The sequence below is a fragment of the Lotus japonicus genome, chromosome 3 (genome assembly GCF_012489685.1).
Source record: "Lotus japonicus ecotype B-129 chromosome 3, LjGifu_v1.2".
NCBI lineage: Eukaryota > Viridiplantae > Streptophyta > Magnoliopsida > Fabales > Fabaceae > Lotus > Lotus japonicus.
The window spans coordinates 42,490,776-42,504,187 of record NC_080043.1 but is presented as its reverse complement, the minus strand read 5'-3'; the positions used below and the strand labels follow the sequence as shown (position 1 = coordinate 42,504,187).

General features: G+C 39.1%; 1 protein-coding gene across 2 annotated transcripts; it reads right to left on the bottom strand.

Moving 5' to 3' along the window:
• Positions 1 to 8,013: 8,013 nt before the first annotated feature.
• LOC130742813 (shaggy-related protein kinase eta-like) lies at positions 8,014 to 12,889 on the bottom strand. 2 transcript variants are annotated; one of them, XM_057594913.1, is made up of 12 exons: positions 12,659 to 12,889; positions 11,365 to 11,463; positions 11,056 to 11,115; positions 10,670 to 10,942; positions 10,499 to 10,573; positions 10,366 to 10,422; positions 9,844 to 9,984; positions 9,681 to 9,731; positions 9,505 to 9,600; positions 9,178 to 9,261; positions 8,748 to 8,849; positions 8,014 to 8,534 (listed from the first exon to the last, which is right to left on the bottom strand). In XM_057594913.1, the coding sequence occupies exons 1-12, from the start codon at positions 12,791 to 12,793 to the stop codon at positions 8,439 to 8,441; spliced, it is 1,269 nt and encodes a 422-aa protein (XP_057450896.1). In that variant the 5' UTR covers positions 12,794 to 12,889; the 3' UTR covers positions 8,014 to 8,438. The 2 variants fall into 2 exon arrangements, with proteins under 2 accessions (XP_057450896.1, XP_057450897.1); XM_057594914.1 differs by having other exon boundaries at positions 11,365 to 11,457.
• Positions 12,890 to 13,412: the final 523 nt, after the last annotated feature.

Below are 13,412 nucleotides of genomic sequence, written 5' to 3'. Positions count from 1 at the left end.
TGAGAGACTCAGCCCAAAACAGCCTCCTCAGACCTCCTATCGTCCGACTACTCTCTGTGATCCCCATACAGAGAATCACACAAAAAGCAAAAGGTCGGGAACCTACCCTGTCCCAAATGTACAACGACTAACCAGAGCTACTGCTGAATATACACCCTAACCCAAGTCATGCAAAGAAGCGGGTCTCCCAACCCTCTTCCTCCTCCTCGCTCGTGTAGTCGTCCTCCGCGTCTGAGTCCACAGTAAGCAACTCGACATCCACGTCCAGAACCTCCCTCCTAACTGTCTTCCGTGCCACCCTAGTCAAACCAGTCTCCGGATCAACTACGTCCGTAGCGATCTCCTCCTCAATCACGCGAACCAAAGGATCGACACGGTAACCACGAGAGGAAACAGATGCCCCAAGACGAGTCAGAATCGTGGCGACAGGCTCCTCCTTCGGCTCAACAAGCCTCGAAGATGACACAACGTCAGTAAGGTCCACATTAGTAGGCGGTGTCCGTCCAGACGGTGTCACAACAACAACATCGATCTCGGAAGGATCCTCCTCATCAGATGACGACGATGATAATGACGACGACGGCGTAGGTGGTCGCAGTCCAGTACCTGGTCCAAAGTGAACCATCGGCGGTAGGTCAAAGGAAACGGTGTACTTCCGCAGAACTCCAGTAGTCACGTTGCCTCGGTGGTTGGCGGGGTCCAACGTCCAAGCGGCAGGGTCAACTCGATCAATCAGCTCGTACCTGATTCCCTCGGACGGGCGAACCAGCGTAAACCACTCCCCCAACGACATCTCGCAGTTTGTCAACCGCCCAAACAGAACCAATACACACAAGGCAAGGCGCGAGGGTCAACTCACAGAATAGGGTAGATAATAAAGAGAACAAGTAGAGCATGAGGGTAGATATATATAGGTTCGATAAATATTATCATGGCATATATATCAATACATTCTCAACTACTAAATCATCACGCATAAATCATCAATTCAGCAAAAACATGACGATGTTTACCAACATCAAATCACCAAACTCATGACGATGTTTATCAACATCAAAATATCAAATGAATGGTATGAAATGCAATGTTATGCTCAAATAATGCTTCGGACAGGTTGGGCATGTATTTCGAGTCGGTCTTTTCACCGGCCTTTGTGTTAACCATCAGACTCGGTGTCATTTACAACCTAAATATGTAGTCACACTCGGTGATCTACGTGGAAACCTGATCTTTCGATCCCACTGGCTCCACCGAGGACCGACATCCCATCGCATATCCTTAGACATGAATGGATGATGCAATATGGTTAGCCAAACACCGAATCGTCCTCACACGTAAGAGTCTAGCTAAGAATATTGTCTCTAAAATTCCATACGGTAATTGTTGAACTATCGACCTCGAATTCCTACAACGATAGAGGGCAAACACTCTTGATGATTACTCGAATCATCTGATACATCACTCGGATGGTCGAACTACTCTTATAGAAAAAGGTGCACATCGTACTTAGAAACTTATTGGTTTCCCAGACTTATCCATTAGGTAGCCTAAATGTTAACTGCTGATTGGCAAAAGGTGCATAAGCACTTAGGGTTTTTCTCTAAACTAGGATCATCGAAACTTCTCATATTCCCAAATTCGTACTCAAGCTCTAAGTCTTCTTCACTTAGTTTATCGATACTTTAAAGTGTTTGAATGTTGTTTAGCGTATTATGATTTTCATTTGTAAAACGGTTTAAAATTTTATAAGTTATAAGGTTTTCCCTTAAACCCGTGTAATTCCCCGAGAAGGTCTCGATCTCCTAAAATAGTAAAGGTTCAGACCTTGGTCCGACCTAATGATCATTCTCTTAATGGTTTCAGTCACTAGCATGACATAAACCCTCTTTATCCACACTCTGACGATATCACAATATACGAATAAATAATTGCACAAACAACCAGTACAATCCTATAACACATATGCATATATATCATCATGTTCTACTATTAGCCACTTAGCACATAAGCATGTGATTCAGTCAACATCAATCATAGAACAATTAAAGCTTATAAACATATATGTCGGCTAAAGCCTCATAAAACATTTCCCAATCAGATCAATCAATCAATATCAATAGCCAAGTAAACAAGTCGAAGTTATCGACGCCTAAATCATTATCTAGTAGAGTAAGTTGCCCTCACCGGTGTCTCTTCCAGCTTCACGATACTCGAGTTCCTCAAGCGAATCCTCAGCAGCTCCAAATGCTCCCAAATCCAAACTCAAACCTTTGAGTAAAAACCAATTTACTCAGTCAGAATCACAACAGTTCACACAATTCTAACTAACGTTCGAAGAAACTTTAGAAGTTTCAGAGTATGAGAATCTAGGACAAAAGACAAGTTTTTACAAAAAATAAAAACTCCCCCAAACCCCCTAGGAGCTCTCGGCCCCTAGGGTAAATCAATGCTCGGAAAAATTTTAGAAATTGCAGAGCTACTAGGTGCTTTTGGGTCCAAACTTTAAGCTCAAACTCAAAGTTAAAATTTTTGAAAACAAATTTGACAGGTTTGTAGATCGTAGCATTTATAACAACTAATCCTAAAGGCACAAGGTTAAGTCGTGAATTTTCAGATCTACGGCGACTTGATCGAAATTGGCGAGCATCAGCGAAGCATATATGTTGTTGGGTAGTAGTAGAAGGTAGATCTAAAGAAAAATCGAAGTAAAAATATAGTTTTGGAAATTACTCCAAACTTTGAGCACAGAAAGACATTGTTTAAAGCTACAGAAAGTAGAAACAAAGGTATGGAGTAGCAAGATTACCTCACTGTCGATCCACAGAAACTGAAATCGGGACGATCGGACAAGAACTCGCGAAGAACTCACCCTCTCTCTCTCTCTCTCTCTCTCTCTCTTGTTGGTGGGAAATGAGATATTTTCTCATTTCCCGCCATTATATAGCGGATGACCGAAAAGTAAACTTCGAGGTTTTTCGAAACCGATCGTTCTAGTACCTCCGTCTAACGATAAGAAGTGAATATCTGGCGACAGAATGCCAGAACTCCAAATGAGGTTCTCAGAATTGAAGAAAACGATATAAACGCAGTATCTGGCGAAGAATATATGTTGTTGGGTAGTAGTAGAAGGTAGATCTAAAGAAAAATCGAAGTAAAAAGATAGTTTTGGAAATTGCTCCAAACTTTGAGCACAGAAAGACATGGTTTAAAGCTATAGAAAATAGAAACAAAGGTATGGAGTAGCAAGATTGCCGATCCACAAAAACTGAAATCGGCACGATCGGACAAGAACTCGCGAAGAACTCACCCTCTCTCTCTCTCTCTCTCTCTCTCTCTACCTACGGCTCTCTCTCTCTTGTTGGTGGGATCTCATTTCCCGCCTTTATATAGCGGATGACCGAAAAGTAAAATTCGAGGTTTTTCGAAACCGATCGTTCCGGTACCTCCGTCTAACGATAAGAAGTGAATATCTGGCGACAGAATGCCAGAATTCCAAATGAGGTTCTCAGAATTGAAGAAAACGATATAAACGCAGTATTGGCCAAAATATGTCGGAAATCTACTTTTTTGCAGTTGACGTCGGATGAAGAAATGTCACAATCGCTGAAAGAATTGTGACTACGCGGATGGAAACTTCGTTAGAAGCTTCGAATAGAAAAACGTTTCATTAAGGGTCTTAATTAAAGTTCCCAAGAAGTTAAAGCCTAGCTTCGACGGACTTCCGGGAAGCCAAACCTATCGTGTGAACAGTCCAGAGTTCCGTAGAGAAACACTAGACATGGGAAAAATAAAGAGAGATTCTTATTTTTCTAAAGATTTTGAATTTCGCGTAAACAGTGCTTTAAGAGCAGAAATAGCCTTTTTCGGACACTCTCGACATAAGTCGGGTGTTGAAATGGCTCGAACTATGACTTAAACTGTCTATGACATCATCCTTAGTCAATTCCTGAGCTTTCTTCTTCATATAGTCGTCCAAATCGGTAAACACTTGTTCATGTTCTTTATCAGTTATATCGGAATATTAAGCGTGAATTAGAAAATAATTATTTAACCTATCTTAAAAACTAGGGTCTTACAGGAGGTGAGTCAATTTCCCCAACTATTAGTTATTAGATCTAGTAGAAAGAGTGAACCAAATTTAGCTAAAGCAATTAAAGTCAGGACCACTCTTGTTTATAGTTTTTCTTTCTCTATTATGTTGAATGGAAATCTTTTGGCCATTTTTGGTCCTGGTAGGGGACTCCGACAAGGAGATTCTTTGTCACCATATTTGTTTATCTTGTGTGCTGAGGTTTTCTTAGCTTTGATTGAAACATCTGTTGCAGCTAAACAGTTGAGTGGAATTAAAATTTCTCGGGCTGCTCCTACTATTTCTCATTCACTTTTTGCAGATGATAGTATTCTGTTTGCTCGGGAAAATGTGGAAGAGGCTGAGTGTATAAGAGCTATTATTGATACTTATGAGAGGGCTTCCGGACAAGTTATCAACCTTGATAAGCCTATGCTTTCTGTTAGCCGAAATGTGGCAAATATTAGATTTGATGAGCTTAAACAGCTTTTGGGAGTAAAGGCGGTTGAAAGCTATGACAAATATCTGGGGTGGTTGCCATCTGTTATTGGTAAGTCAAAAACTCAAATTTTTAAATTTGTAAGAGAAAGGGTGTGGAAAAAACTTAAGGGGTGGAAGGAAATTTTTTTAGCAAGAGCAGGGAGGGAAACTTTTATTAAATCTGTAGCGCAAGCTATCCCCTCTTATGTTATGTCGTGTTTTCTTTTACCGGATGGTATTTGTGCAGATATAGACAGCATGGTTTCTAGGTTCTTTTGGAGTGGTGATGCATCACGTAGGGGTATGCATTGGACTAGCTGGAAAAATCTTTGCAGGCACAAAAGGGAAGGAGGTTTGAGCTTTCGGGATTTTAAATCTTTAAATCTATCCTTGGTGGCAAAAAATTGGTGGCGAATTTATACTCACCCAGAAATTTTGTTGGCTCGTGTGTTCAAAGGAGTTTATTTTCCAAGGGGAGAAATTTGGGGAGCAAGGAAAGGATATAGGCCGAGCTATGCATGGTCTAGTATTCTAAAAACTAGCTGGATGTTTGAGAGGGAAGGTACTTGGTGAATTGGTGATGATACGAAGGTTTGAGCTTGGGTGGATAAATGGCTACCAAACGGGGTACCACTCACTTATAGTCATGATGTGGTGGCAGCCCTTGGTATTGTGAGGGTGTCTGATCTTATAGACCAAGAGAACCATGCGTGGAATAAAGAATTGGTGAAAGAAATTCTCTGTCCTACTATAGCAGTATCCATCTTGGCTATGCCTTTGGGTTTGGCTCGTGGGGATGATGTCCTGTCTTGGCCCCTAACATAGAATGGTTATATACTTCAAAGACACGCTATTCGGACATAGAGGCTTATTAGCACAAGAAACAACTTCTTCCTCCATGGGACCAGCTTTGCAGCCACGACTATGGCAAGTTTTTTGGGCCACTCATGCTCTTCATCGATGCAAAGAAACTGCATGGAGAGCGATTCTTGGTTACCTATCGGTTCGTGATCTGAGTCAGTTTGGGTGGAAGAGGTTCCTGAGGCTGCTCTTGAGTTGATTACTTTGGATGTTTTTGATTCTATGCCGGTTGGCACTAAATAATATTTGCGTTGAATTTCAAAAAAAAAAAAACACTTGTTTATAGTTATAATTGGCATTTCACAATTAAAACAATAAGGTCATCAATGATCACAGTTTCCCCAACTGGCTTTATATGTATTTTTCTAAAGACAATTTGCCTAACCTAACATTTCAATAAAATTTCAGCCAACAATTACCCAACGGTGGTGCTGGAACGGTTGGGTTCGTTGACAGCTCTTTTGCCGAGACCCGTACCGTCTAGAGTGTTGGAGCATGCAAGTCGTTGGAACCTTCCTCATGCATATGTGATCAAAATTAATTTTGATGCACCCTTTGTGGAGAACGTAGCAGGCCTTGGCTTAGTGGCAAGGAATCATGAGGGGTTGGTTATGGCTGCAGCTTGTGCACATCTGGTGGATACTACCACGACATTGTTAGTTGAAGTGTTGGCTTTCAGGTGGGCGATAACTATGGCTTTGGACCTGCATTTCTTTGATGTTTGGTTCGAAACCGATTGCTTAAAGCTGTTTGAAGCTTGAAATAAAGGGAGACAAGGGTCTTCTTATTTTCTTTCTGTTCTTAGTGACTGTAGAAGCTTGGTTTCATCTTTTACTAGTTTTCGTTTTTCTTTTGTTCGTCGATCCGGGAACTCTGTGGCTGATCGCTTAGCCAATGACTCTTCTAAGTTTCCCAACTATGTTTGGATAGAAGAGGTCCCCCCGGAGTTTGAGGTGTTTGTTACTCGTGATGTAATTGCCAATTTGGCCACTTGATTTTATTAATGGATTATGTTTCAAAAAAAAAGCTTAATTGCAATTTTGGTCCCTGACGTTTACCAATTCCACGATTTTAGTCCCCCACCTAATTTAATTACACGGATGGTCCCTGACTTTGCTGGTCGTCTGCAACGTTGGTCCTGCCGTTTATTTGTTAACGGATGAGGCTTACGTGGATGTCCAATTGGAGAGAGAAAGAAGGACTGAAGAGAGAGGGAAGCATGCGAGTTGCACGTGAGACCTGCAACGATCATCTTCTACCCTCTTCCTCCTTAAAAAACAGAGCACCGTGAGGAAGATGTTTCGAAGCTTGAGATTGAGCGAAAAAGGAAGAGATAAAGAACGAACGAGTCCCTGGAGGCAAGGAAGACGATTGAATCAGTTGCTGGTCTCTTTCTCTCTCCAATTCGACTTCCACATCAGCTTAGTGACCATCCACGTAAACCTTCTTCGTTAACAAATAAACGGCAGGACTAATGTTACAGACGACCAGCAAAGTCAGGGACCATCTGTGTAATTAAATTAGGTGGGAGACTAAAATCGTGGAATTGGTAAATGTCAGGGACCAAAGTTGCAATTAAGCCAAAAAAATTGAAACACATTTGGGCTGAATATGATCAGTTATTAAATAATTTTGAAACACATCATAATTTTGAAGTAGCATAATAAATATGCCAAAAACAAAGCCAGGCCCAATTTTTAAATACCAAAAATAATATTTGCTTGTTTGGGCTGAAAATGATCACAATTAGTTATTTTCCGATGTAGGAAAAACAATTATCACAGTTAGTTCATTCTTTTGAGGACCTAACCTTTTTATTATAATTTATAAAGTTACACAATATATAATTCATTCCAACTTTTTGCTTGAATCCGCCCCACCCATTTTCGGGTCCAATAATGTTCATATCAGTAGTTGATTTTCCTACCAATAATTGACCTTTTTTAGTGAGCAATTCACTTAAGAGGGTAATATAAGACATTTTAACCATTGATGAAAGTTCAAAAAAAAACAAACCATTGATGAAAACATCGACAATTAATACTACATGTGCATACAGAACAAATTAGGTATTAATTTTCGCACCATCCCTTTACATTCTTATATCATCCCCCATTTTGCATTTTCCGCAAATGTTTGCGGTATCCTATTCTGCACTTAAAACTGGATTTCGCACTTATGTTTGTGTTGTGTAACTGATTCTCACAAATATAAGAGCGGTAGGTTTGAGTGATGAGAGAATGTAAGGATGGTACTAAAACTAATGCCCAACAAATTATTAATGTATGCATCAGTAGTTGATTCTCTTATCAATAATTTGAGATATCTTCCACTACCCTCCAAAGAGAAGTAAGATCCAAATCATCCCTCATCTCAATATATCCTGACAAATTGACAAAGATCCAAATCTTACACAAGCACGTCACTCTCAGTGCACACTATCATCATCATCATCATCAGAACGAAAGAAATAATTCATTATTTTAAAATTCCGTGATCAACTTTTGGATTGATTACTTCGTCCACACTCATGGATCTAGCCTAAAGCAGTGACAATCAGAAACTTTGTAAAATGGTAGTGTTGGGGTCACTAGAGGATTAAATAATGAGGAAAAATAACTGGTATTGAATAGATATTGTCATAAGCCCATTAGAACAACTGCATATAATATGATCATGTAAAGAGCAAGCCAAACTACTATTGGGGCCCCTCAATTTTGGGGGGGTCCTCTACCTATGTAGACAGACATGATTCCTATCAATTTATACTCCTAGCTTTTTTAAAATCTGACCAAAACCATGTACAGATGCAGGGATAAGTATGCTTTAACTAGAATGAAATATTAGACAACCACCAATTTCCTTGTCATGCCGAGCAGCCAGCACATGTATACGTACATCTTCACAGGGGTAGGAAAAACTGGAGATAAGACCGGAACCACCCCCGGTTCTAGTGACCATAAACAGCCCGTTCATTGCTTCACGTTGATCACTAAATATGTTGACTTAATGTTCCATCTCTTTACATCTATGTACCGGCCGGATGAGGGAAGCCGATACCAGCCTGCCGCCTAATGTGCTCTGGGATGAGCCTATTTACCAGCTCAGATGATGCTCCAGCTAACTGTAGTCAAAGTTTCGTTACAGATTAAGATAATTTTTAGGTGAGGTACTTTTTGCAATTTAAATATATGAAAATAAACGCTGCATTGGGTTCCCTTGTGTTTAGATCATGCAGAACAGTGCAGTAGACAAAGCAAGAGTAATGATGAATATTGAATAGTACACAGCAACAGGCGTGTATATAACTTTTAAACACACCAATTTAGATACATACTTCCTGTTTAAAGTCAAAAAGTGGGGGCAATGGGCGGCCATTTGGCAGTCGGGCATTTGGCTCACGAAGCTCATCAAAGAAAGGATGTGTCAATGCTTCCAGCTGAAACAATAAAAGCCATCAGTGAAAATTATGCCAATTATGTTAAATCATAACAATATAACACAATTAAGCATATGGGTCTAGAGCTGTTTAAGCATAATTTTTTTTACTAATGTTGTGTAAAAAAAATTATTCATATATTAGAGATTTAATGTAAAGCAGAAGCTAATTTTCTTTTGATCACAAATATAATATCACAGCAATAAGGTAAGAAAAAGGAAATTTTAGGATAAATATTATAAAGGTTGCTGTGATGTGCTTCCTCAGTGTGTTTCCTTCCATAAAAAGGGGAGAAGTGAAGGAAGGTATCAAGGTTTTCCCTACTCACCGCAGTGCAGCGAAGACTAGGTGAATATTGTAGAAGCCTTGATGCAAGGTCAATTGCTTCAGGAGGCATTCGCTTGTGGAAAACCTGAAACATAAAACATTGCAATAGATTAACCCACCAAGTGAGGTAGGGTAAATCAACCAAAGCTGTTGGCTTCATTCATTACAGAACAAAGAAAAAGGATTGCACCTCAAAATACAATTGTAACTTGTAAAGCAAGGTATTGAGTTTTAAAACCACGTTTTCTTTTAAATGCAAATTTTAAAATTGAATTGCAATTGTTGGCTGTTGCATATGAAAAGGAGGATAGAGGAGAAATGGTGTTACCTTGTGCCAAGGATGAGCTTTAATCTGAGGGAATCTAAAATCTGTATAATTCGGGTTCATGCAGCGAATTTCTTCTCGAGTTGGAGTACCAAGAACCTACAAGAAGACACCTATTAACGACCTCTGTAAATATATTCACACAATCGATGGAGATATCAATATAGAAAAGACATTACCTTAATAATTTCCACAAGTTGGTCAACCTGATTTTCTCCTGGAAATAATGGCTGAAAAGATATTTAAAGTATGAGAAGTCAATATAACATATCTCTGAAAGAAGCTGAAAACATGACATACGAGAAGCATTAGATCATAGGTTTTGCCAAAATGTATAACAACCTGGCCTAGAAGAAGTTCGGCAAGGACACAACCAGCTGACCAGATATCGATAGAAGTTGTGTATTCTGTTGCACCAAATATTAGTTCTGGAGCCCGATAGTAACGTGAACAGATGTATGCGATGTTTGATTCACCCTTGACCTGATATAAATTTATTTAAAGAAATAGTATAATAATTATATCTTAGCATTTTGTGGCCTTGAGAAGCTTCACAAGATTAATAGTTGCAATAAAAATTTACATGGAATTCCAATGATAACTTTTCTTCCATTTATTGTTCATGTAATAAGAAAACAATGGGTCAGAGCCAAGATTCTTAGCAACATCACATTTAACTGCTGTTTACGGAAATGTAATGAACACATCTACGGATCAAATAAAATTTCACTTGTGGAAAGATCTTATGAGATCTTTTGCATTGGTATATTCACTGGAGAGCATATGATTCAGTAGCCACCACTATCTTGGGGGCATACATGCATAAAGCAACAATATGTACAAGAACAATGCAGCTTAACATACCAGAACTTTGGCACTCCCGAAATCACAAAGCTTAACTTGATGAGTAAGAGGATGAACCTGTAGTTATATATGCAAAAGATTTAGAACAAATGAATACAACTTGTTGAGAAGAAACAGTGAAAGAATAACATACCAAAAGATTCTGAGGTTTCACATCCCTATGGGAAACTCCTGGCACGGTATGGATATATGCTAATCCCCGAAAGATCTAAAAATCATATGCCAACTTAATTGTGTAAGGTTTCAAAACTACAGAACTCAGAACAGCAAATCAACTAAAAATCAAACAGGGAAGAATACGTACTTGATATGTATATAATTTCACATAGATGAGAGGCATTCTCTGATTCATAGAATTGTAGTGCTTTAGAACTCGGTACAATGTCTCAGGGACATAATCCATTACCAAGTTCAAAAAAAGTTCATCTCTGCTTGTTGTGGAGAAGAAACAATGCTTCAAGGAAATTACATTTGGGTGATCCATCAAGCGCATTAATTGGAGCTCACGATTTTTGTACCGCCTATCTTGCAAGACCTTTTTTATTGCTACTGCCTCTCCAGTCTCCAAGCACTTTGCCTACATTTCAGGTCAAAAAGGAATCCCACCCAGCGGTGGAAAATAATGAAATGCTTGATAGCATAGAAAGCTTTTGTGAATAGTTGTTACCTTTAGAGATTATTCATCCATACCTGGAAAACAACTCCAAAAGATCCAGTGCCAACAACACGCTCTGCCATATAACTAATGGTCTGCAAGTGGTATCAGAGAATAAATCATAAAAGTGAAGTTGTGAAGAATAAAAGAATTAGGAAAATCATAGTTAATCTATATTCCATTCCCTAAGCCCGAAATCTAGTTCCACTCTATTGCCATAAGGAAGTGACACATTAAACAAACAATAATCATAATATAAAGTAATAAACTTAAGAGGGTATGGAATTAAGTTTTACTAAACACTGAAATTCAAGAAGGAAAGGGGGGTAAGCAAATGCTCTCACCTGTTTAGGTTCACCATTTTTGCCTCCAATTGTGGTGGAGATAATGTGGCCAGTGACTGCATCATTCCCTTCAATGACAGTAGTTGACATTGCCTGCAACTTATAGCAAGAAATAGATATTTAATGAGACCATGCAATTCTCCTAATGTAGAACTTGAATGTCAAACTTTAATTGATACAATATCAATGATAACTTGTTTATTTAAAGAGCTGTTAAATTTAGCTTTATAGCAACGGCCATCAATAATTTGGTTTAGAAACATCCACTTAATATGGCAACACCATGCGCCTATCTATCGAGCATCACATGCATGTTACGGCAGAGTCATTTATACGCAGCAGCGAAGTTAATTTGAGAAGTCGCAAATTTAAGAAAGAAAGGGTGGTATAGAACATAAGGACCAGAGGGTTACCAGAAGAAATAAGCTAAAGATCAGAATTTGAAGTTGAAAAAAAGGAAAAGTGTAAAGAGCTCAAAGCGTACAAATAGGTAAAGTTAAATCAGGTTAGCACAGTTCACAAGAAAGCATCATACACCACCAGAGATATACTTCAATATAAATTAAGACACCACAAAGAGAGAAGAATCTAAGAACACTAATTCTCTGACGCAAACAAACCGTTTGAACTTTAGAACAACCATCCAACACAACGGAAGGAATGAGAAAAGATACCCACAAAAGGAAAAGAAAAAAAGCAGGAACTTTGACATTTTATGAAATGAATCCCTTCAAATAAACCCAAACAACAACGAAAAAGCACAAGGAGATGTCATAATAACTAGGAACTCAAGATCTGAATTTCTGAACAGATAAAAAAGTCTAGAAGATAATTGTCACACACACTAAGCTTATTGGTTGTTGTTAATGTCAAAATTACAAAAAGTGAGAGCTTCGAAATTCAGCTACACACTATAAGACTTGAAGCTCAGGTTAGCAAAGTGCAGCTAATCAGAATCTCTCTCCCTACATTGAAGGGAATACGAAGAAAAACCTAAATTGAAGCTCGAGATTCATTCCACACATTTTCACTTCCTAACAAACTAAGAAGTTGCAAGTTTCTAATTATTTTCAGCATTAACACTTGAAAAAACCAAACTAATATTTCAATTTTTGTAAATTCCTTGAGAAGAAACAACCAACGCTCTTCAAGGAAACCGTGGCCGGAGATTTTCTCCGGCGAGTACAAAACCAGTAGATCGAACGAAACTCCGGCGAGACCAAACCTCGTGAAGCGGATCCGAGACGATCTGAGCACAGGAAACTACTCGGTTGAGAAAACAGAGCAGAAGTACCTTATCAGTCTCCATATCGGAGCTCCGGCGAGGCACTTCAGCTTGAGCCTGAAACTGCAGCGGTTGTGACGGTTGCGGAGGCGCGGCCGGTGGTGGCGCCTGGTAGTGGTGGTGCCCCAAGGGCACGGAGGCCATGTGATGTGTGAGAACCTGCACAAGCACTCTTCTTCGTTTCTCTCTCCGTTTCTTTCTCTCTCTGCTTTCTTTCTTTGTTTCTCAACTTTTACTACTTTGTTTTGTTCTCTTTCTATGTTTGCGTCCATTTTTTTCATGGAGAGAGAAAGAGAGTTAACTACTCACGCGAGTTTCTGGAGAGTGAACACACGCGAGAATCGCAACCGTCCAGTTGTTTAGTGTGATGATCTCTGGACGTTGATCTGTGCGGAAAACCGTGCCGAACCTCCTCCAAGTGTGACACTGGATGCAAAGTAGATACTGTCGTAACTCGTAACGACTACCATTACCATATAGATGATGCATAGTAGATACCCGTACCTCGCTTACTCAGCATAAATACATGCATAATTTATTTTTAAAGAATAAATACATGCATAATACTATAAATATATTTATATTTATCTACAATTTCATCTTAAATAATCTTCGAGTAATGATATATTCACACCTCATTTTCTCTTCCATCTCTTTTCCACTTTTTTTTTTCTATCTCTCTCTGCATTTCCTGTCACATTACATATCATATCACTTATTTCTCTCACTTCTCTTCACATTTTGAAGAGGTGGAGGTGGAAAT